The 25,154-nt window shown below is 48.9% G+C and overlaps 1 protein-coding gene across 4 annotated transcripts in view; it reads right to left on the minus strand.

The window, feature by feature from the left end:
- Window positions 1–25,154, minus strand: part of spg (dedicator of cytokinesis spg) — a 430,105-nt gene that overhangs the window by 27,379 nt on the left and 377,572 nt on the right. For all 4 annotated transcript variants that reach the window (XM_084607325.1, XM_084607299.1, XM_084607317.1 and 1 more), the window contains 2 exons: window positions 22,923–22,973; window positions 9,245–9,287 (listed from right to left, as the gene is read on the minus strand). In XM_084607325.1, the coding sequence (XP_084463451.1) occupies window positions 9,245–9,287; window positions 22,923–22,973 (94 nt within the window). The remainder of the gene's footprint in view (window positions 1–9,244; window positions 9,288–22,922; window positions 22,974–25,154) is intronic.

A 25,154-nucleotide genomic window follows, 5' to 3' on the forward strand; every position in this document is an offset into this window, starting at 1 on the left:
GGTTATCAATTTGTCTCACAAGATCGCCAAACCTATGCCCCTCGTCGATCACATTCTCCTCGGCGCCGATCGCTTTCTCCAATGCTGCGACGTTCTAACAACACCGTTGAGGGAAACTAACAGTCGCAGTTCTGGGGGCAAGAACTGTGCTTGTTTCGAATTCCTCAAGTCCTCCGTGTCGTCCCGCTAATGTTATCAAAGTTTCTGTAGAAGGCGCCACAGTTCTCGCTCTCGTCGATACCGGTGCAGCCGTCTCCGTCATCAGTGAAGCGCTCTGCCGTCGAATTCGCAAAGTGACCACTCGGATTTCCGACTTTTCGCTCCGCACCGCCTCATCACAGCACATTCACCCCTCCGCATCTTGCACAGCCCGTGTGCTCATTCAAAACGTCTTGTACCCCATCGAGTTTATTGTTCTGCCGAGCTGCTCGCATGATATCATCCTCGGATACGATTTTCTATCGACTCATCAAGCCGTTATTGACTGTGCTTGTGCGCAAATTGCCTTCGCCCCCCTCTGTGATGTCCCCTTCTGTGATACCCCTCCCCGCACTGCAAAACTTCTCGTCGCCCATGACACCGACATTCCTCCGTTCTCTGCTGCCCTCGTACCACTGTCTTGTGAGTGGGTAACTCCTTTGACTGCGATTTTTACACCTTCCGAAGCCGCCTTCCGTCATCCCTGCCTCCTTTTTCCGTTCGCAGTTCTCGAAATTCAAGACGGCAAGAGTGCACTTTACGCCTCGAACCCATTTTCTTGCCCAGCAGTCCTGCTCCGTGGCGAATGCATTGGACGTCTTGAAGAGCTTGATCCCGGTCATATCACCACTCTTGCTGACTCAACCACCTCCTTCGACGTTAGTCTGTGCTCTTACGATGTTGCGACGGCTTCGACGCCCTTCGACGTTTTCCAACATGCTATTGATGCTGATCTTCCATTTGCGCAACGTGATCAACTTGTCGCCCTCTTGCAGAACTTCGCTTCTTCATTCGACCTTCCTCAAACTGACTTGGGCCGCACATCTGTCGTAGAGCACACCATTGACACCGGTAAAAACGCACCTTTGCGCCAGCGCCCCTATCGCGTGTCGGCTTCGGAGCGCCAAGTAATTGCTGATCATGTGGACGACATGTTCCGTCGTGGTGTCATTCGGCCATCCCACAGTCCCTAGGCGTCTCCAGTTGTGTTGGTATCTAAGAAAGATGGCTCCTTCCGGTTTTGTGTCGACTACCGCCGGCTCAACAAGATCACGCGCAAGGACGTCTATCCTCTGCCACGCATCGATGACGCACTGGACTGCTTGCAGGGCGCCGAGTTTTTCTCCTCATTGGATTTACGATCTGGCTACTGGCAGGTGCCAATGGATGACGCTGACCGCTCTAAAACTGCCTTCATCACACCAGATGGATTATATGAATTCAACGTCATGCCCTTTGGACTTTGCAACGCCCCGGCCACATTTGAACGCCTCATGGACACTGTGCTTCGTGGATTCAAGTGGCGAACCTGTCTTTGCTATCTCGATGATATCGTAGTCTTTTCTACCGATTTTCAATCCCACCTGCTCCGACTGAAGGACGTTCTCACTTGTCTCGCTACTGCCAGCCTCCAACTGAATCTGAAAAAGTGCCGCTTTGCTGCTCGCCGACTAACTATTCTAGGTCATGTCGTTTCTAAGGATGGCATTCTTCCCGATCCCACCAAACTTCGTGCAGTTGCCGAATTCCCACGCCCAAAATCACTGAAGCAGCTACGAAGTTTCATCGGCCTGTGCTCCTACTTTCGCCGCTTCATCTTAAATTTCGCATCTATTATTGCTCCTCTCATCCAGCTCCTCTCCGGCAGCTCCGACCTCTCCGCATGGACACTTGCTTGTGATGACGCCTTCAACACTTTACGCCGTCTCTTGGTTTCACCTCCCATCCTCCGCCACTTCAACCCGAATGCGCCAACTGAGATTCACACTGACGCTAGCGGTATTGGGATAGGCGCCGTTCTCACCCAACGCAAACCTGGTATCCGAGACTATGTGGTGGCGTACGCAAGCCGCACCTTGACCAAGGCAGAGTCCAATTATTCTGTTACGGAAAGAGAATGCTTGGCCATTATTTGGGCCATCGGCAAATTTCGTCCGTATGTCTATGGCCGACCATTTTATGTGGTCACTGATCATTACGCTCTGTGCTGGCTGGCGTCCCTCAAGGACCCATCCGGCCGCCTTGCTCGCTGGGCTCTTCGCCTCCAAGAGTATGACATTCGTGTCATATATCGCTCAGGCCTCAAGCATACTGACGCGGACGCTCTTTCGCGCTCACCGCTGCCTCCCTCTTCGTTGTCTGATGAGATCTGCGCCTACAATTTGTCTTCGCTTGCCACTATCGACATGGCCACGGAACAGCGGCGCGACCCGTGGATATCTACACTTCTGGACTTTCTTTCAAGTCACTCTCCAGGTCGTTTGTCTAGGGCGCTTGCCCGCCAAGCTCACCATTTTTCAATTCGTGATGGGCTGCTCTATCGCCGCAATTATCTTCACGACGGAAGGAAGTGGCTTTTAGTCATCCCCCGTCATCTCCGCCCCGAAATTTGTGCTGCTTTCCATACTGATCCCCAGTGCGCCCACGGCGGAGTGTTGAAAACCTACACGCGCTTGCGTCTACGCTTCTTCTGGCGTGGAATGTACCGCTTTGCCAGTCTTGCCAACGCCGAAAAACTCCTCTCAAGTCTCCTGCTTCGTTGCAGCCGTTGCCCTGTCCTGCCCGTCCGTTTGATCGTGTCGGCATAGATCTATACGGTCCCCTTCCTACAACTTCAGCTGGCAAACGCTGGATTATCGTGGCAGTGGATCATCTGACCCGCTACACTGAGAAATCATCATTGCCCTCTGCTTCCGCACGCGACGTGGCTGCCTTTATTCTGAAAAACCTGGTTCGTCGCCATGGTGCCCCTCGTGAACTGCTCAGTGACCGCGAATGTGTTTTCTTATCAGACGCTCTTGAGGCTCTCCTGAAAGAATGCCGCACCATACACCGCACCGCTACCTCGTACCACCCTCAGACGAATGGACTGACAGAACGTTTCAACCGCACTCGCGGTGACATGCTGGCTATGTACGTGAACACCGACCATTCCAATTGGGACCAAGTTCTACCGTTTGTTACTTACGCATATAGCACCGCGGCACAGACCACTACTGGATTCTCTACATTCTTTCTCCTTTACGGGCGCGAGCCACCCTGTACTATGGACACACTTTTTACCTACCGCCCCGACGTTTCCGAATCTTCCCTGCTATCCCATGCCGTCACGTACGCAGAATAATCCCGTCAGCTCGCCCGCTCTCTCACAACAGAAAATCTGTGGCAACAAAAATACCTCCGTGATACCGGCGAAGCTTCGTCATATCTCCCGAACTCTCTGGTGTGGCTCTGGGTGCCCTCCACAACCCCTGGCCTTTCAAAGAAATTTCTTGCTCGCTACCACGGGCCATCTAGGTTCCTCCAGCAAACATCTGCAGTCAACTACGTAGTTGAGCCCGTCACGCCCTCTGCGGACTTGCGTCGCCGTGGTCGTGAAACAGTTCACGTGAACCGATTGAAGCCGTTCTATGACCCCGCTGTGCTTTCCGCGCCATAAGTCGCCAGGATGGCTCCTTTTCTTACCCGGGGGGAAAATGTACTGTGATAGTCAGCACTTCAGCCATCGACATGCACCAGTGCGTTGTGCGACGAAGACAAAGAAGAAGTAGGCTGGGCTCGCCGTTGCAAGGTCCTCTCCTCACAGCTCTCCATCTGAGCGTCAATAAACGCCCCATTACAATATTATATATTGACGCGTTTATTGACGCTCAGATGGAGAGCTGTGAGGAGAGGACCTTGCAACGGCGAGCCCAGCGTACTTCTTCTTTGTCTTCGTCGCACAACGCACTGGTGCATGTCGATGGCTGAAGTGCTGACTATCACAGTACATTTTCCCCCCGGGTTATATATATATATATATATATATATATATATATATATATATATATATATATATATATAAGTGTGTGTGTTTAATATCCGGCCCCTTCTGAGCGGGCCACTCACCGCTACAAATGTAAGTGAGCCGTTCAAGTGAGCCGGCTCTCTCTAGTGAGCGGAGCCACTCCGATCCGCTCACTACAGTGAGCTGTCTTGCCCATAGCTAAATGGGATTCCTCTGCAAGAGCAGAGGACTGTCAGAAGCGTGCCAGATGCTGAGCGCCTTCACATAGTGTCGGCGGAAGCGGCACCTTTTGCCTGCTTCCTTGAATGTAGTAGAGCAAACAAGTTTGACTGTGGAAATGACATGGATTAATTTTTAGCAACTGTCAAGCCGTGTGTTCCAAGCAGTGAATTCTTGTGCACTGACCACTGGCAGTCTTGGTTGGAGCAGATATTTAATTTCCCCACGCACAGTAGATTCTTTTTTAACACATATATCTCATTCAGCACATTCCATCATGCATGCAATGCTCTACCTTTAGAATAGGACTCCGTCATTTGACATTACTACCGTACTGCAGACGCTGCCTGAGACAACTCACCTTGCATACCGCTGCCAGAGGCGGCAGAATCTTGAAGTTCATTTCAGTGAAACTTCCGTGCTAACGCGTTCATTTAGAATGAGACCTTCTGGCCTTTGCACGATCCCTCATTTCTTTGGGAGGGTAGTTCCATGAAGAAGCCAGCATCTTTTCCATCCTTCCAGAAACAGTGCCATTAGCTTCACAGGTGATAAGTGCAAATTAAAATGCGCGCGCCGTTTATTCTGCTGCTCTCCAACCTTTAACGCCAACTATATGAATGAAATCTCACTCGCTGAAATGTCTGTAGCACATATCATGAGAATGATCACTCGCTGATTTGCCTATTCAAATTTTGATTAAGAAATCTTCTGTGAGCGTATGTTTCGGGTAGCAATGAGAGCTTGTGCCGGGTTCCCTCGCTTACGTCCGGGTGCAGAGCAGTAACGGACCATAGCAACAGCTTAATTTAAAATTTTCAGCAGCCTGAGCAATGATGCAAGAACAAAAAGTACATGGCTGGCACTCTATATCAACCCAAAACTAAAGAAATAAATGCGACTAATAGCATTTAAAATGCACAAATTCAAACGAGCGCCTGCTTCAGCAGCAGTAAGGGGAGTCACGTGATCCCACTTACTCCCCTAGGTCGACGCTAGCGCCGTTCGCTCCAGTGATGGCGTTCGCGCTCAATACACAGTGCCTGGTGTCATCAATGGTACCGGAACCATGGAAGAAAATAAACATCTTAATTCATAAAAAAGGCCGTGCTCAGGACCTAAAATTATGGACTGATCAGCTTACTGTCCGTTACATATAAGGTATTTACTAAGGTAATCGCTAATAGAATCAGGACAACCTTAGACTGCAATCGAGCAAAAGATCAAGCAGGTTTTTGGAAAGGGTACTCTACTATCGATCATATCCATACCATCAACCAGGTCACAGAAAAATGCCCAGAATATAACCAGGAATATAACATAGCATTCAATGATTATGAAAAAGCATTTGACTCAGTAGAAACCTTGGCATTCATGCAGACACTGCAAAATCAGGGTGTAGACGAGTAGTATGTGAAAGTACTAGAAGATATATATAGTAGCTGCACAGCAACCATAGTTTTGCATAATGAAAGTAACAAAATTCCTATAAAGAAAGGTGTTAGGCAAGGAGACACGATCTCCCCAGTACTATTCACAGCTTGCTTAGAGGAAGTAGTACACATTTTTCATCATGGCAAAATTGCTGCATTTTCTTTTCCCGTCCAGTGAAGGCGCTCCACGTTACAGCCCCATGTTCTTTCCCATTCAGTGAAGGCACTCCATGTTTCAGCCCCATGTTCCAGGGGCTGAAACGTGGAGGCTAACCAAGAGGAGTCTACTTAAGTTGAGGACAACCCAGAGAGCTATGGAAAGAAAAATGGTAGGGGTAACATTAAGAGATAGGAAGCGTGCAGAGTGGATCAGAGAAATACCTCAAGTTACTGACGTTTTAGTGGCAATAAAGAAGAAATGGGCATGGGCAGGACATGTAGTGCGAAGAGAGCATAACCAATGGTCGCTTAGGGCAACAAACTGAATTCCAAGGGAAGGAAAGCATAGCAGGGGGCGGCAGAAAGTTAGGTGGGCGGATGAGGTTAAGAAGTTTGCAGCAGCAGGACTTTTTGACGGGTTAGTTGGTACATATGATCTTGATTCTTATAGCGCTGACGAAACACCACAGGAAGGAAGACACAAAGGACAGAAGCGCTTCTGTCCTTTTGTGTCTTCCTTCCTGTCGTGTTTTGTCAGCGCTATAAGAATCAAGAAGTTTGCAGGGGTCAAGTGGATGCAGCTAGCACAGGACCGGAATAATTGGACTATGGGAGAGGCCTTCGCCCTGCAGTGGGCATAGTCTGGCTGATGACGACTATGCCTAGCCATGGTATGACCAACCGAGACTATGACTAATATCACTACAACTAACCATGACTACAGACTAAATAACCATGACTATGACTAACCATGTGTATGCCATAGTCATACTTGCTCACAGCTGTGGCACTGCAGTCAGTGCAACCAGCACATTCTCATGAACACACACTGGAACACATTGGGGTCACTTGGTGTTTAATGCCTATGTTTCAAGACAGGAGTGGCGTTCATGCTGACCGGTGATGTCATTACTGACCACCTATATTAAGAGCTAAAGGATAAATGAGTCTTCCTGAGTTTAGGCCTGAGACGCTTGTTTCATATTTCTTTGTTGGAATCTGCACTTCGTGTTTGTTCCTGTGTTTCTCGCTCTGTTCTTTTTACGCAGTTTTGAAATTTAATTCCTTGCACCATTTGGAGGTTTGGCCTGTGATGTGGCCGAGCCCATTACCTGAGTCGCTTGAGCAGCTATGCCGAGTCTGGAGCCACTTACAGCTCTGCGAAGAGCACTGCATCGTTGGTGTGAGAAAGAGCGGGATGGAGACAGCAAAACAGCTGTCTTTGTTCCCTGGCTAAGTGTGACCAACCATGGGTTGGCCGGGCTGCAGCCTTCCGACGATAAAAACTTTCTGACAGCAAATACGAGTCAGCTCACGCTGCCTGATCCACTAAGCTACAAAGCTTAGCTCTACCAATTTGTTTTTCCAAATTATTTTGCTGAACTAGAGGGGGGGGGGGCACTTAGAATCTCGAAAATGTGGTACAGTCGAACCCGGATACCGAACTCGAAGGGGATCGCGAAATAGTTCGATATATTGATAGTTCGATATATCGATAATTCGATATACAAAAATCGGCTTGTGACGGCACTTACGATGCGAAAACACGATACCGTATTTGTCGCTTAATCAACCCACTCGCATAATGAACCCATCCTCCACTTTTGCACCCGAGAATTTGAAAAATAAAAAAATGCGTTAAGGCCGGCTCGCTCACATGCAAGCGATTGAGCGATCTCAGCGACGAGCGGCAGCGACAGAGCGAAAAATTTCAAACTTGTTGGAACTGTGTCCCTCTTGCCGCTCGAGCTACCGCGACATCTCAATACAAGGTTTCTGTGTCGCTGCGGCAGAAATCGCGAGCGTTTTCGCTCGCGCATGTCGATGGCACGCGTCACTCCGTTTCGGTCGTCGCATCCACAGCTCATTTCTTGGCAGCGTGCCAAGATGCTGCGCAGCGATAACGTCAGGGCGCATTTATCTTTTTATAGCTCCTCCGGTGGCGGGGAGCGAACTTGGCAGAGTGCCCGTGATGGCTTGATTGCACAAGCCTGGTTCATCACGCCGCGCTTGGGGCGGGCGTCATGATCGCAGTAGCAGACTGCGTGCTTCCGTTGATTCATACATGTAAAGATAAACGGCTCCCGCAAAAACACACACACAAAAAAAAAGCCTGCCGCTTCTTAACGTCCGCAGCCGCCATATCTACGCTACGTCGCGCGTACAGCACAACGGTAAGAAAGAATGACTCTCGAAAAAAAACAAAGAAAAAAAAAAAAAAACAGAGGGCTGCCGCTTCTTAACGTCCGCAGGCGCCATAGCCACGTCAACCGCCGCGCGCAGAGGGTTCGCAACACATGCCGGAGAAAGTGTCCGACGTCTATCTTAAAACGGGCTGAGCTGGCTTGGCGCATGCGTAGCGCGTGCTGAAGGAGAGAGATAGCTCGGCAAAAGAATGGGCACACCCACGCACATGGCTTACAAACGTCACGTGTTGGGGCGCGGGAAACAATAACTGCAGATGCGCGCGCCTTTGGGGAATGGGCGCGGCGCTGTCCAGAACTGTCCCCTCTCATTCCTTCCGCACGTGGCTTGAAAACGTCACGCGGCAAACGGCCAAGGGTGATGCGATCGTCTTTGGGGAAGGCACACTTTCCAGTGCGTGGTGCGGAGTTCGATATATCGAACGACCGGTGAAATTGAGTTCGATATATGACGCGGCTTTCCTATACTTTTACATGGGATTTTCAAGGGGATATTCCGTGAGTTCGATATTCGATATATCCGGGTTCGATATAACCGGGTTCGACTGTACACATTTTTCATCTAAAAGAACTTTTAGACGGGCTAGATGGTTTTCAGCTTCAGACGGCATCTTTAGCGCAAAAAAAAACACACGCACACGAGAGAAAAGGCGGGACACGGGACAAGCGCTAAAGATGCCGTCTGTGCTAAAGATGCCGTCTGAAACATTTTTCATCATGGCAAAATTGCTGCATTTTCTTTTCCCGTCCAGTGAAGGCGCTCCACGTTTCAGCCCCATGTTCTTTCCCATCCAGTGAAGGCACTCCACGTTGAAACATGGAGGCTAACCAAGAGGGTTCTACTTAAGTTGAGGACAACCCAGAGAGCTATGGAAAGAAAAATGGTAGGGGTAACATTAAGAGATAAGCGTGCAGAGTGGATCAGAGAAATACCTCAAGTTACTGACGTTTTAGTGGCAATAAAGAAGAAATGGGCATGGGCAGGACATGTAGTGCGAAGAGAGCATAACCAATGGTCGCTTAGGGCAACAAACTGAATTCCAAGGAAAGGAAAGCGTAGCAGGGGGCGGCAGAAAGTTAGGTGGGCGGATGAGGTTAAGAAGTTTGCAGGGGTCAAGTGGATGCAGTTAGCACAGAACCGGGTTAATTGGAGAAATATGGGAGAGGCCTTCGCCCTGCAGTGGGTATAGTCAGGCTGATGATGATGATGATGATGAAGGCACTCATCAGTTATCAGTTCTTACCTCGAGGTGGCAGCGGTGGTGGATCAGCTTGTGGTCCTTCCATCTGCAACACAGTAACACAGACATGTGGATAAGACAGGACCAGACTTGTAGCAGAGAGTTCTAAGCCCAGGGGGACACTACTGTGATGTGTTAATAACATTGTGCCAAGCGATGTTTACCAATCAGTCGATGCTGTCATACTTTTATTGCAGCACGATAGAGCTAAAGCTAGGAATGGGCCGCTCTGGAGCGATCCGAATCTTCGGAGCCATTCCTTTTAAAGAGTGGATGAGCCATTTGGCTCCGCAAAGTCGGAGCCGAATCCGCTGGAGCCATCGGATCCGGAGCCGGAGCGGCGGAGCCATCGAAGCGGTCGGAGCCGTCAGATCTTTCGGAGAGCTGGTTGCTGGTTCTCTCGTTCAGTGAACCTTTCCATCCCAGGCGGGTGCGACTTCCACGTCAGCTATTAGCGATGCGAGAAAGTAAAGTAACCTCCTGCCCTTTCTCGCAAGATTCGCAATAATGTCCTCGCCCTCGGCTGTCTTTTGAGCGGGGTGTGCCATTCTTTTGGAGAACGAGTGAGGTGGTTCTATTGCTTTTGTACTATGGATGGAGATCTGCTACATGGCTGGAGCAGCGGTTCTTTTGAAAAGTCGGTTCTCTCTCGTTCAGTGAGCCTCGCCTGTCGTAGCTGGGTGAGATTTTTCAAAACGCAAAGCGAAAAAGCCATTATACCAGCCTTCCTTGTCAGTGTCACAACCAACCCATTGCCTTCGGATCTTCCTGCGGGTACCACGGGTGCACTGTTGCTGGTGCCTGACTTTTTTTTTTGGTCTTAGTTTTGTCGTTTCGTTCCATGCCAACCAGTGGGGACCTGTACTCGTACTCGTCCGCTGTGTAATGCGGTCCACGGCAATCCCTTTGGCTCTGTATATGTAATAGTGTGACACTCGATGATACTGAAGGGGGGAGTAAAGTAGCCTTAATCAGCAAAGAATGGCGCAGTTCATTGCCATGCTGCTGTTCGAAAGATGTCTCACGACACTCATCGGTCGTGCATTGTTCACTGGTGCAACAACAGCATTTGAAGACAGTCTTTCGTGTCTCAAAAGACAATTGAAAGTGCAGTTTACTTTTTTGATTCCCCTGTGTGGGTATGTGCCATAAAATTAGAAAAGAACAACTACTACTCTTTTGATGAAATAGAGCGTAGAACGAGGACGAAGATAGAAGGGGACACAGAGAGCACTGACTACAACTATTATACATCTGATCGGAGGAGAAGTGAAAAAAGTCACTGGGAGGTAAGAAGAGGGAAATAATGACCATATGCCCGTCGCGCTCGTCACACAACTGCCGTTCGCATCAAACACAAAGGAGCATCGCACTGGCAGAAACACGACAGTTGCTGCTCTGCCATCCAATGCCTCCTTACTGACAGCGCGTGAACAAGGCAAAGCGTCAAGAAGCCAGCGTGCCGAAGCACAGTGAAAAAAGAGACAGAGAGAAAATGCGAGCCAGCGTGAAAATGCTAAATGCCACCGCTTGCTGTGTCACATGAGAGCCAAAATTGATTTTACCTTTTATTACTATTGTATATATATATTGTCACGTGGTGGTGACAAGGTCGATGACACAGATGAAGAGTGGGTGATTGCACTGAGGAAACTCTTTATTGGGCTGACTTGCGCCTGTAAAAGAACTAAGCAACTCAGCGGCGGTGGCGATAGCAACAAACATGCTTGTCGATCCTCGAACAAAGAATGCCCGTCACACTCGTCAACGCTCAATTTAAAGGCTGCTCAGAACAATCTAGATAATGTGACAAATTGCTACTAGCACAACCTGGAACATTGTAGAAACATAAGCAAGTGATCGGAATCTTCGAGACAGATCTCGGCGCATCGTTCGCGACAAAAAAAATGATAACGCGTCATATCGCGACAACGAGCATGAACAAACACAGGATACAGAATTGATACGCGTGCCAGAATCACAGTGATAAGGCCGCATGCAGGCGGCTGTTAAAAAACAACAAATACTGTTTTGAAGGTTTCGCGGCAATATATATATATATATATATATATATATATATATATTGCCGATGTGATCCTTGGATGGGACTTCTTGTCCAAAAATAACGCCGTGATCGATTGCGCCCGAGCTGAAGTGGAATTTTCTGCACTGTGCGACGTACTGCACGACGACAACCGTTCAGTGTGTCCTCAAAAGCTCGCCATCGCTGAAGATGTCGACGTAGCTCCAGAAGCTTGTGCCCTTGTGCCTCTTTCGTGTCCTGCCGTGTCAGCCGTTAGTGTTCTATTTACGCCGTCTGCATCCTTCATCTACCGCAAGCACCTGCTGCTGCCGTCTGCTGTTCTCGATGTTCACGGTGGCTTCACGAAGCTACTCATCTACAATCCGTCTCCGCGCCCGATTACTTTACTACGTGGGGAATCTCCCGGTTCTATTGAACCAGCCCACCTTCTCTCTGACCTGGAGGCCTCCGAGACCAACCGTGGTAACTACATCGATGCTCTGCAGTCCGATCCGACGCCTGATTCGTTGCCAGACAACTTCTTCCGAACCGCCATCGATGACGCCCTTCCTTCCACCTACCGGACGCAGCTTGTGGCCCTTTTACAGACGTTTCGCTCCGCGTTCGACGCCGCCCACACTCCTCTCGGCCGCACTTCCACAGTCGCGCATAACATTCAGACCGGCTCTAACACGCCTTTTCGACAGCGCCCCTATCGTGTGTCAGCGACAGAGCGTCGCGTGATCAATGAGCAAGTTGAGGACATGCTAAAACGTGGTGTGATCCGTCCATCTCAAAGCCCCTGGTCTTCACCAGTGGTGCTAGTAAAGAAGAAAGATGGCTCAGTTCACTTTTGTGTTGACTACCGGCGCCTGAACAAAATTACCCACAAGGACAATTACCCCCTGCCGCGTATAGACGACGCTCTTGATTGTCTCCAAGGTGCCGAGTACTTTTCCTCTCTTGATTTACGTTCCGGTTACTGGCAAGTACCAATGGCCGCCTGTGACAGAGAGAAGACCGCATTTGTGACCCCGGATGGCCTCTATGAATTTAATGTAATGCCCTTCGGTTTGTGCAACGCGCCCGCCACATTCGAGAGGATGATGGATAACATCTTGCGGAAGTTCAAGTGGCACATCTGCCTCTGCTACCTGGACGACATTGTTGTCTTTTCCACCGACTTCGCCACGCACCTAGAGCGCTTGCGGCAAGTTTTGGTTTGTCTTACTGACGCCGGCCTACAACTAAATCTTAAGAAGTGTCACTTCGGTGCCCGGGAGTTGACCATTTTGGGGCACATCGTCTCTAAGGAAGGTGTTCGCCCTGATCCGGCCAAGCTGCGCGCAGTGGCGGAGTTTCCTAAGCCGGTCTCGCTCAAGCAACTTCGAAGCTTCATTGGTCTATGCTCCTATTTTCGGCGCTTCGTGCGGAATTTCGCTTCTATAATTGCACCCCTTACGAAGCTACTCGGGGGAAACAGTGACTTAACTGCGTGGTCGGTCGAGTGCGATGAAGCGTTCACCGCATTGCGCCGTCTTTTGACTTCGCCACCAATCCTTCGCCACTACGACCCCACAGCACCTACCGAGGTCCATACTGATGCGAGTGGCGTTGGCCTCGGAGCGGTATTGGCTCAACGGAAAAATGGCTTTCAAGAATATGTCGTCGCGTACGCGAGTCGCGTCCTCTCCAAAGCTGAATGCAACTACTCAGTTACGGAGAAGGAGTGTTTGGCCATTGTGTGGGCACTAACGAAATTCCGACCCTACCTGTATGGTCGCCAGTTTGACGTCGTCACGGACCACCACGCGTTATGTTGGCTGTCCTCTCTTAAAGACCCGTCCGGCCGCCTCGCACGATGGGCTCTCCGCCTTCAGGAATTTGACATCCGCGTTATATATCGGTCTGGCCGTAAACACATGGACGCCGACGCTCTGTCTCGTTCTCCCCTAACCATCGCACCTGTTTGCTCCTCGGCGGCTGATCCCGTCCTCTCGTCTCTAACAATCACTGATATGCCTGCGGAGCAGCGAAAAGACCCGTGGCTCGCATCTCTTATCGACATCGTGTCTGCTTCTCCAAACGCTGCGCCTTCTCGGACTTTACGCCGTCAAGCACCACACTTTGCCCTACGAGACGGTCTTCTCTACCGCCGCAATTATATGCCTGATGGTCGACGGTGGCTTCTCGTCATTCCCCGCCATTTACGACAAGAAATTTGCGTCTCTTTCCATGCCGACCCTCAGTGTGCCCATCCTGGTGTAGTCAAGACGTTTCAGAGAATTTCTCAATGCTACTATTGGCGCGGCATGTACGGCTATATTCGCAAATACGTCTGCTCCTGCATCGCCTGTCAGCGCCGCAAGTCACCAACACCTCGTGCTTCTGGCCCCTTACAACCACTTCCATGCCCGGCCCGCCCTTTTGACCGCGTTGGCGTTGACCTTTACGGGCCACTTCCCTGCACGGTCTCTGGGAACCGGTGGATTATCGTCGGCATCGACCACCTCACCCGGTATGCCGAGACCGCCGCTTTACCCGCCGCTACTGCCCGTGAAGTTGCCCTGTTCTTACTACACCATTTTGTTCTTCGCCACGGCGCGCCGCGAGAGCTGCTGAGTGACCGAGGACGCGTCTTCCTTTCCAACGTCGTTGAAGCTCTACTGGCCGAATGTCGCATCATACATCGGACAACAACAGCCTACCACCCTCAAACTAACGGGCTGACTGAGCGCTTCAATCGTACTCTTGGAGATATGCTCACAATGTACGTTGCCGCTGATCAGACCAACTGGGACGCTGTTCTTCCTTTCGTGATGTACGCATACAATACCGCCACGCAGTCAACCACTGGATTTAGCCCTTTCTTCCTGCTTTATGGGCATGAGGCATCGTCCACGATGGACACTATTTTACCATATCGTCCTGACTCCTCCGAGTGGACACTCCTTTCAGACGTTGCCAAACATGCGGAAGAATGCCGCCAGTTAGCCCGCAGTTTAACATCGGAATCGCAAGGCCGCCAAAAGTATCGTCACGACAAAGATCAGACGCCACACGTTTTCCCTACAGGATCCCTTGTTTGGCTCTGGGTTCCTGTCACCCCTCCGGGATTGTCATCAAAATTTCGAACCGAGTACCACGGCCCCTACCGCATTGTTCGCCAAACCTCCCCTGTGAATTACATCGTGGAGCCACTCACTCCCTCTTCAGACATGCGTCATCGCGGCCGCGAAACTGTGCACGTGAGCCGCCTCAAAACATACTACGATCCGCTCCTCTTGCCCTCACCCTAAGTCGCCAGGATGGCTCCTCTTCGCTCCGGGGGAAATTGTAGTGAACTCTGCGAAAATATTATGAAGACGAAGATGAACCAGGCGAGGATATCACGATGACAAGGAGAAGAACGACGAAGTGCCGCTGCGCTGCTCGAGCTCGCTTGTGGAGGCCTAGACTGGCTGTGCTCTTGTGTGGTTCTCTGTGAAACTTGGAGAGGGCTATTACCCCTTTTAAAGGACAGTAAACACCCCCTTTCAATATATATAAAAGATCCAGCTCTTCCTGAGCGACCCACTCACCTCTACAGATATAAGTGAGTCAATGAGCCGTTAAAGTGAGCCAGTTCAATTTAGTGAGTGGAGCCACTCCGATCCGCTCCTTACAGTGAGCCGTCTTGCCCATCTAGTAGTCTTGCATGCAAAAAAAAAAAAAAAAACTCCTTATAAAATCCAGAAACAGCTTCTTGAAAAACTGAAGCCGATTCAATTAAACGCGAGCCACAATGACAGAACGCAGTTCTCGCATCAGCACGACCACGGATAGGCCTACTCTCTACGCTTGGCAACGCACGTGAAACGCACAGCAAACACACACAGGAACAGGCGGCCGAAGTGATCACACTAAAAGAAAAAGAAAAAGCGCTCCGGCGGTGAGCAGTGACGGCAATGACCTTGTCTGGGAAACAGAAGCTGCTAGGCAAATAATATAGCCTCGATCTAGCGTCAGTTTAGCTGAAGAGCGGCACGCAAGGCTGGCATCGGTTTCGCGGCTATTGAAGGAAAAAGTAAACAAACAAGATGGCGGCGACACCGCTCAAAATGTGTGGCAGTTGGCCCGGCTGACGCTTGGAATGTCTGAAAAATCGAATAAACCTCCTTAGAGTGTCCGAAATTTTGAGCAGCGTAATACATTGACTTTATAAGGTATGTCCTGGGTCAGGACATACCTGTTTTCCTGTTCCAGGAAAAAGCCCGAATAATCAAGCATGTCCGAAAAACTGGGTGTCCGAAACATCGGTCTTCGACTGTACCTGCAACTGCGCATCTGACCGATTCGAGCCATAGCGGACAAAGGTTGTGGAAAGCCATCCGCGAAACGGGTAAACAATGTAGACACGATGCTGAAACGAGAAGGAAAGAGTGTCATGTGGAAATACTTTGTGAAGACATCGCCATTCACGGCAGAGTGCACGATGTGCAGCAGAGTGCTTCAAATGCCTACGGGTGCGACAATGCCGCTTGCCAACCATTTGAAACTGCATGTGACCGAAATGAAAAAGTACTCAAAGATGGCTGCAGGTGTATAAGAGAAAGGTCAGCTGACCATGCCAGACATGTGAGCTCGACAGAGCTGCTTTAAAAAAAAAATTGGCTCGTAGGTAACACTGGTTAGCCAAATGGTGCTGCGAAAGCAACTTCCTTGTTACTCTTAGGATTCGCTTGTGGTTAGGCATTGTCTGTGGCTGCCTCAGAGTCGCCGAACTTGAAGCATCGTCTTCGACTGTCATGGATTCACCGCCTCAGGCTAAGCGAGCTGGTCTAGTCGCGTCGTCATTACGACGCTTATCTAGCTGTTTAAAAAGCACTTCTTTGCTCTCTTTGGCACACTGACTTCTAGTTCCGTTTAGACACCTCTAGCCCGATGTTCGGACGAGTCTAGCCGACTCCTTGCTCTTCATAATGGCTCGCCTCCTGCTGTGCTGAATCGTATAGAGTCGTACCCCGTTAATATGGACGACCCGAATTATGGACAGTTTTTCTGGGAACGAAACCTTTTCAATGTATTTATGCCTCGTTAATATGGAAACTCGCTGTCTGGACAATGGACAGGGGAAGAATGCATGCGCCCCACTTGGTCCCATGTATTTTTGTCTGGTTAATATGGACAGTGCTTGAAAAAAAAGCAGAGGAGTCCGAACGCAAGTTAAAGAAGGGCGCGCCGCCCGCGAACCTACGCGACAGCCGATACGGCGGGATGCCTGAACGAGTCCTGTGGGGTTGGAGAGAACTAAAGCGGGCGTGTCGCCATTTTAGAGGGCGGGGGGAGCGCAAGAGCGCAGGAACGTACACAGCAACATGTGGTTGCAATAAATTCTGCTGAACGTAAACAGAGAGGCCGGTAAAAGCATGAGAAATAACAATGTGTGCCGAATGACAGTGTGGCTTTGGAGTGTGCCGAGCTGGCACACTCCAAAGCCGTAAAACGAGGCATTGTGAGATCGTGCCTTTCCAACGCTCTGAGCAAGTCCTGCCTACATTTGGTAGGACGCAGCTTTGACATCCAGTTGCAGCGCCTTTCAAGTGCAGGTTGCCAACCGGTCTTGCTGGCATCAACGGCCGAGAACCTGCTGAAGAAACCAGCCAGCATGCCCGATCAAATTGACCAGAAGAAAGTGGCGGTTATTCCGTACATTCACGGAATCTCGCATAATATTAAGAAGATCGGTGCTAGGGCTGGTGTTAGAGTGGTTTTTACCGCTCCAGAAAAACTCTCCAGGATCTGCAAGAGAGTGAATTCGGAGGAGGAGGGCGTCGCTTGTTCGAAGCGCCACCAGCAGCGCTTCGTGGCCTGTAAAAAGAGCGTTGTGTACTCGATACCGCTTGCCTGTGGTAAGCAGTATATTGGCCAGTCTGGCAGGTGCCTTAATGATAGGCTGAGGGAGCACGCTAGAGATGTCAGGAACAATTCAGGTAGCAAAATGATTGACCATATTCGGAATTGCCGCAACTGCACTACCGCGCTCGAAAAAACGTCAGTAGTGCGCCGGTGCAAGACTCAACTTGGAAGAGAGATAATTGAGGCTAATGAGATAGAAAAATCGGGTAACTCGTGTGTCAGCAATCCTTCAATTTTGCTCTCAAAAAAATAATTCAGTTATCTTGCGCAGAATTAAAACTCGAAGCATGCATTCACTCGTGCGATGATGGGATCTGTGCTGATCTGATATGTATGTATGCGAAGTCCCTTCTTTTCTTCTCCTTGTTGGTAAGAGCAGCTGCTGTATTTAAGCAAATGTTCCGTCAATAAAAACCTGAGTTAGTAAGCGCTTGTCCTGTCTACCTCGTTTCTTTTGTGTCGTGTTTTTTGCGCAAAAAAACAGACTGCTTAGGCACCAACTAGCCTGCAAAACGTACTCGCAAGAACAGATGCTGCCTCGTCTCTTGGAGTTAAAGGAGCCGGTCAATGTGGACCGTGCCATTTCGGACAACAGCAGTGTGAGAACGAGGCTTCTGAATACATAGAAATGCTCAAGCCATTCTTTCAAGTCACTGTTACCGCCAGTACAGGGACTTATTCATAGCTTTAAGCTCAAATACCCCTCATTTTTGGAATGCTGCATTATCCTTCCAACTTGACTGGTACTACAGGATTTCATACAGCCCTAGACAAGTTGTTTCAGCTAAAAGGTACTAATTCTGCCTGACCATGTGGTTTTTCTTCACAACAACGCTTAATGTTTATGCCAGCAATGCGCTTTTGTGCTTATGGCAAGCTAGCCTTAATCAATGCTGTGCTTCTTCTGTGGCAGTATTTCCACTCTTCTATAAATAGTATGCAGAATTGTGATATTTTTTGCGCAGCCACACACCCCTTCTGTATTTATTTACGCTCTTGGATGCTCAAATAAATGTTTTGGAGTGGCTAAATGTGTCTTTCCGCCCTTGATTATTCGATACTTGGAACCATGGAGTAAGATAAGACAGGAGCGCCGACTCTGGTGCGCTGCAATGCATTCAGCGTAGGCCGATTTTGCTACGTGAACGCCGAGCCCGTGTCCGGCGCTCAGCTTCGCGCTGTATTCTTTCCCTCTGCTCCCCTTTCCTCGCCGACGCGGCTTTGGTCACGCTTTCCTCCTCTCCTTATCCTCCTTGCAGAAAGAGACCAATCAGTGTGCCACCTCTCGACAGTGCTGCGAAACGAAATGGCCCAGAGCTCGATCCAAGCGACCGTGAGAGCATCGCGCACAATGAGCGGATGGAGTGGTAGCTTTGTGTGTCATCTGCTAGCCGGAAAACGCACAAGTGGAATTGTGGTTTCATTGCGCGTACGCGCACCTGAATCTGATTTTAAGATAAAACTTTAATACAAGCTTCGCCAGTATCGTTTTTATTTTGTCGTCTGAGTATTCTCTTGAGTATGAGTCTAGAGGGGCATGCAGACGGCAAATAATGCAGCAAGATCACCAGTACACAGACAGTACGGCAGAAAGCACGGCAGACACAGGAGGAGCGCATACTGTGCACTGTTTCTTTTTTTTTTTTATGTGCGAACGGTAGGGTAAGCGATGAAGTGTTTTTTCGTTGTCTTTAATTCAGGGTACGGCAAAGGAACCGAAAAAGTAAGTCCCCTGATTTCGGCCGCCATCTGATTCCAAGGTTTTCGAGCTGGGGAAGCGGAATATTCCCCAGATTGGCCGAGAATGAACTCAAAGGCACACTGCGTGTTCTCGGCATTTCAAGGATGAATTTGTTTGCCTAAAACACCACAACAGTTATAAAGAAAATGTATTACTTGATGAAGGAAAATGGGCTCACCTAGTCAAGGGCACAATCGTATTTCAGCAAAATCAAGAACCCAAAGCTGTTCGCTCGCCATAAGGGGGAAAACTTGAAACGACACTTGTACTGCACAAGACAATATTAGTCTATTAGTGTCTTAGCAACTGGCTCTTCTTGTATGATGGCTGAACATTAGTGCACACGTAGTGGCCGGTTTCCTTTTTGAAATAAATAAGCTTCTAGAATATTCACAGTAGCTTTCAGCGATGGCTCTGCATTAAAGTACTTTTTCCCAGGTGTGTGTTTACACAGCCTTAGCTATATATAGCAATGTTTCGAACATAAGGCCGAAAAATTGCTCACTCTTACGTTGCAAGGCCTCAGTCATTTACAGCCATAGTTGTTCACTTGGCGATGAATTATCCTTCTCCCACCGATGCTGCCTCTACAACTTTGAGCTGCCGACATTTAATAAACATGCAGCTCATGCATGCGCTGTGCGATGTGAGCGCACATTTAAGGGTCCTGGGTGGCCTAAACTGATCCAGAACCATTCACTTCGGTCTCTGTTCACCAACGTGCAGGCGCCAGACACTGAACTTGGCATCGCGTAATGCTCACAACGCTTCCATCCACAGGACACAAGAGAAAATAGAGAGACGTAAAGCGCGCTGTCTGCATAGTGACCAGCGGGGCGCGGCAGGTGAGCTGTATGAAGCAGGCGAGAGATATATGCCAGAGATAGGCAACAGACAACACCTGAGTGCAGTCGAAGATGCAGACAACACGATTTCAAGGGATATACAGTCGAACCCGGTTATATCGAAACCGGATATATTGAATTTTGGTTATATCGAACTCACAGAATATTCCCTTGAAAATCCCATGTAAAAGTATAGGAAATCCGTGTCATATATCGAACTCAATTTCACCGGTCGTTCGATATATCGAACTCCGCACCACGCACTGGAAAGTGTGCCTTCCCCAAAGACGATCGCATCACGCTTGGCCGTTTGCCGCGTGACGTTTTCAAGCCACGCGCGGAAGGAATGAGAGGGAACAGTTCTGTACAGCGCCGCACCCTTTCCCCAAAGGAGCGCGCATCTGCAGTTATTGTTTCCTGCGCGCCAACACATGACGTTTGCAAGCCATGTGCGTGGGTGTGCCCATTCTTTTGCCGAGCTATCTCTCTCCTTCAGCACGCGCTACGCATGCGCCAAGCCAGCTCAGCCCGTTTTCAGACAGACGTCGGACGCTTTCTCCAGCGTGTGTTGCGAACCCTCTGCGCGCGGCGGCTGACATGGCTATGGCGCCTGCGGACGTTAAGAAGCGGCAGCTCTCTCTGCTTTTCTTTTTTTTTTCTTTTTTGCGAGAGTCATCCTTTCTTATTGTTGTGCTGTATGCGCGACGTAGCGTAAGATATGGCGGCTGCGGACATTAAGAAGCGGCAGGCTTTTTTTTTTTTCTTGGCGGGAGCCGTTTATCGTTGCATGTATGAATCAACGGAAGCACGCAGTCTGCTACTGCGATCATGACGCCCGCCCCAAGCGCGGTGTGATGAACCAGGCTTGTGCAATCAAGCCATCACGGGCACTCTGCCAAGTTCGCTCCCTGCCACCGGAGGAGCTATAAAAAGATAAATGCGCCCTGACGTTATCGCTGCGCAGCATCTTGGCACGCTGCCAAGAAATGAGCTGTGGACGCGACGACCGAAACGGAGTGACGCGCGCCATCGACATGCAAGCGAAAACGCTCGCGATTTCTGCCGCAGCGACACAGAAACCTTGTATTGAGATGTCGCGGTAGCTCGAGCGGCAAGAGGAACACAGTTCCAACAAGTTTGAAATTTTTCGCTCTGTCACTGCCGCTCGTCGCTGAGATCGCTCAATCGCTTGCATGTGAGCGAGCCGGTCTTAACGCATTTTTTATTTTTCAAATTCTCGGGTGCAAAAGTGGAGGGTGGGTTCATTATGCGAGTGGATTGATTACGCGACACATGTGGTATCGTTTTTTGGCAACGTAAGTGCCGTCACAAGCCGATTTTTGTATATCGAATTATCGATATATCGAACTATTTCGCGATCCCCTTCGAGTTCGATATATCCGGGTTCGAATGTATTCCCATGGCGATGCAGGCGATATGGATGTGCAGCGACAGGAAGCAGACGACAGACACAGACGCCAGAGCGGTGGCGCGGCGGCAGCACGCTTCAGCAGTGTCGATGAGTCGGTCGGTGATAAATCCTAGTGCCACCTGTCGGATCTACCACCAAGCTTTGTCCGATGTAGCAAAATTTTACCCTTCCCAAGGGCGGAGTCGGGGCTCCTGTCTATTTTACTCCGTGCTTGGAACTAAGGATTTATATTCGCTTCGTATTCGAAAAATTTGGAATTTTTCGAAAAACAACGAAGCAAATGCAAAATCAAAGTTAAAATATGGAACAACAAAGAAATAGCTTTCTTTAAAACCTTTCAGTACTGCAATGTTGAATGTATGAGCTGACAGCAAGCAAAGCCAATGTATATACAGTACCACACTAACTACATATCAGTGTAATGCCAGCCTAAAGAAATCAAAGAAATGAACCTTTCAGTTATTCATCTAAAACAAACATCAAGCCCACTTTGAAATCCTATTATAAACTTGTGTTTGCATTTGTTGTATTCCGTGGCCTGTTTTGCTATAATAGGCTGACATTTGTTTTTTGCATTACTGGTGCAATCTAGTGAAAAAGGCTGATGTCACAGCTTGTAACCATTTTAATGTTGTGTAATAAAACATGTAGGCCTGGACGGGTACCATTTCATCTCACTGCACTGGTTCCTTTGCTTCCTTCCAATGCATTACGTATCCATTTTTAAACCTCTTCTTAGTGTTTAATTCTCATCTCTTAGGCATTCCATTTGGTTGATTCAAAGAAAGAAGGAACTTGTTTGAACTAGGTTTCCTTTCGATTTGCCCTTCTGATTTCTTAGTGAAGGCTTGTCACTTATTACAGGGAGTTGACTGATACACACAGTTAAATGGATGTCATGTTGGGGAACTGAGAAGGTTTGTAACACAGAGGAATTCACCACAAGGAGGTTTGTCCCTGCATGTGTAACGCTTTATATGAGAGCTGACCAAAGAGCTCCAAGCAGAGTTTGGATCTTATTTCTGTGCCCAATTGTAAAGTGTGAAAGATGCCACCCTTTGTGCCTTGACATCACTTTGTGTCACAGTTGAAACTGCACATAGCCAAAATATACATCGTGGTACACTGTGAGCCAATTGCTAATAATGCAAACATGAGGGCCAGTTGGTTAATCATACTGGAGATACTGCGCTTCAGGGGACAGGTGAAAGACAACACACAAATGAAGCGCAAACTTACAACTGTTTATTTTTATCGACAAAACATGTACATATAGCATTCTCGTCAAATCACAAACACATCAATCATGCGTGTGATCACACACATTATCACTTCCACAGGACTGAAATTCTAGGCAAACAAAAGGAAAGAAGCGAAAGAGAAATCGTAGAAGCCTTTTTAATTGAGTCAGCAGAAAAAGATACATGTCATCTGTGGCTCTCAAAGGAGGAGCTAGATATGATAGCTGTGCAGATGTGGAGTTGTGGTCGACCTGTCCCCTGTCTATCAAGTAACGCAGTATTCTCCAGTATGAGCCAATTGCTATTCTCTACATTTTTCCTAGAAATGAGAGACGCTAACGGCCCATGATTTCGATTACCAGCAGATACGCAGCCCGCAATTGGGAAAAAGCAACTGCAATCGTGACACATTTGTGCACTTCTGGCTGGAGACTAAGTCTAAGCAGCTCTTTCTGCCCCCACTTTTAAACAGTGCTTGCCGAGTGCAGGGGCACCCCTTACCTCAGCCAGAGCACCAGGAGGACTGCTGCCAACTGCATCCCAGGGGTCATCCTGCACAGAGTCAGTCCGATGCACAACTGCCTGTCCTTGTAGCTGCTTGTCAGACATAAACTTCAGCACTCACTAAAATGGTGCCAATTGGCAACTACTTTAACTCCAAAAAGATGCACATGAGACATGGCGCATCTGGGCATGTATCGGCAGATGCGTGCGACAACTGTAGGACTGATGTGGAGGAGGAACACCACCACATCATCATCATCATCAGCCTGATTATACCCACTGCAGGGCGAAGGCCTCTCCCATATTTCTCCACTTTACCCGGTTCTGTGCTAGCTGCATCCACTTGATCCCTGCGAACCTCTTAATCTCATCATCATCATCATCATCAGCCTGACTATACCCACTGCAGGGCGAAGGCCTCTCCCATATTTCTCCACTTAACCCGGTTCTGTGCTAGCTGCATCCACTTGACCCCTGCGAACTTCTTAATCTCATCCGCCCACCTAACTTTCTGCCGCCCCCTGCTACGCTTTCCTTCCCTTGGAATCCAGTTTGTTACCCTCAGCGACCATCGGTTATCCTCTCTTCGCACGACACGTGCTGCCCATGTCCATTTCTTCTTCTTAATTTCTACTAGAATGTCGGTAACTTGAGTTATTTCTCTGACCCACTCTGCACGCTTCCTATCTCTTAATGTTACCCCTACCATTTTTCGTTCCATAGTCCTCTGGGTTGTCCTCAACTTAAGTAGAACTCTCTTGGTTAGCCTCCACGTTTCAGCCCCATAGGTGAGTACAGGCAAGATGCAACTGTTGTATACTTTCCTCTTGAGCAACACCGGTAATCTGCTAGTCATAATCTGCGAGTGCTTGCCAAATGCGCTCCATCCCTGTTTCCTTCTCCTTTCCGACTTATGGGCACAGACTGGCTCCTCATTTGTCCAGCTCCTCACAAACTGAGGCCATTAGCCTTGCTCTGAAGCCCTTTTCACTGCCTCTGCCCCTCCAATTATTATTAGCCGCTTGCAGAGAGCAGCTCGGTTTCACCCGACATCAGAAAAAGGGTAGGGGTGTACAAATGCTCAAAACTTGAAATAGTTTTCCAACAGTATTTGCTAAATGATTTGATTCACGCTGCACTTGCACTACTCAAACTATTGAAACCTCTTAAATATTCAGAAATTCTCAGCGCAAAGCAGAACCTGACACTTGCGATGACAATTCGTACCCGCCACTATGAATTGGGGTGATATACGAGCGAACACTCTCAAGGAAAGGCTACACACCTCAGAAAGTGGAAGACTAAACAGCTGTCGCCCTAGCTCAGTGATAGAGCATCGGACGTAAATTTCGGAGGTCGTGAGTTCGGATCCCACCGAAGGGATGTGGTTGTTCTTTCTTCTTACATCGATGATTACACTAGTGCATAGCATTACACACGCCATGAATAAAGCAGAATAAATATAGCCCCGACCTTTCATGGGGCTTCTGAAAAGGAGCCGTCATCGTTTCACCTCAAGATACCCTTTTTTTTAAGCTGCCAGCAGAGCAGAGGGTACAAGTGAAAGTTTGCATCAATTATCTTTGACTCGTAGAGCAAAAATCAGGAGCAAAAAAATTGTATATGTTCATATTTCAAGAACACACCGTTCACAGTTCAATGCACATTTGCTGCACAGCCTTATAGTTGGATATGGTAAACCTCGATAAGACAGGACATGGCCGTCCTTCAGTACAGTATATGCCTCATTTGGCCTCCTAACCCCACTACGCCTTATCACATCCCATTTCACACTCTCTAATTCCTCTAACTGTACTGCTAAACTAGCCTCTCTAGCTAGGGTTCTAGCATTAAATGTTGCCAGGGTCAGTTTCCAATGGCGGCTTGTCCAGAGCTAGAGATTCTTAGCCCCCTTTGCTGCGTTGCAGATCTGACCGCCACCTTGATCATTTGCTTCGCAACTGCTGGGGCTGAGGGCAGTGGGTTTGTTTGATTATTCATAAGAGGTTGTGGCCAATTACTACACCAGGGAGGCCAAATCCTGTTCTGGTGAGGGAGTGGATTTCCAGAGGTGTTCACCGGATAAGTCACACCCCCAAAACTGTTTACGCAATTCCATCTCCACAAGGATTCCTTTTCCTTTTTACTCCGGTGGGGAATTGCGCAGCACCAGGATTTAAACAACGGCCCTCTTGCACGTAAGATGGATGTTCCATTTCTACCACACTG

Source organism: Amblyomma maculatum, chromosome 1 (assembly GCF_055883805.1).
Source record: "Amblyomma maculatum isolate TAMU_Amacu chromosome 1, ASM5588380v1, whole genome shotgun sequence".
Taxonomy (NCBI): Eukaryota; Metazoa; Arthropoda; class Arachnida; order Ixodida; family Ixodidae; genus Amblyomma; species Amblyomma maculatum.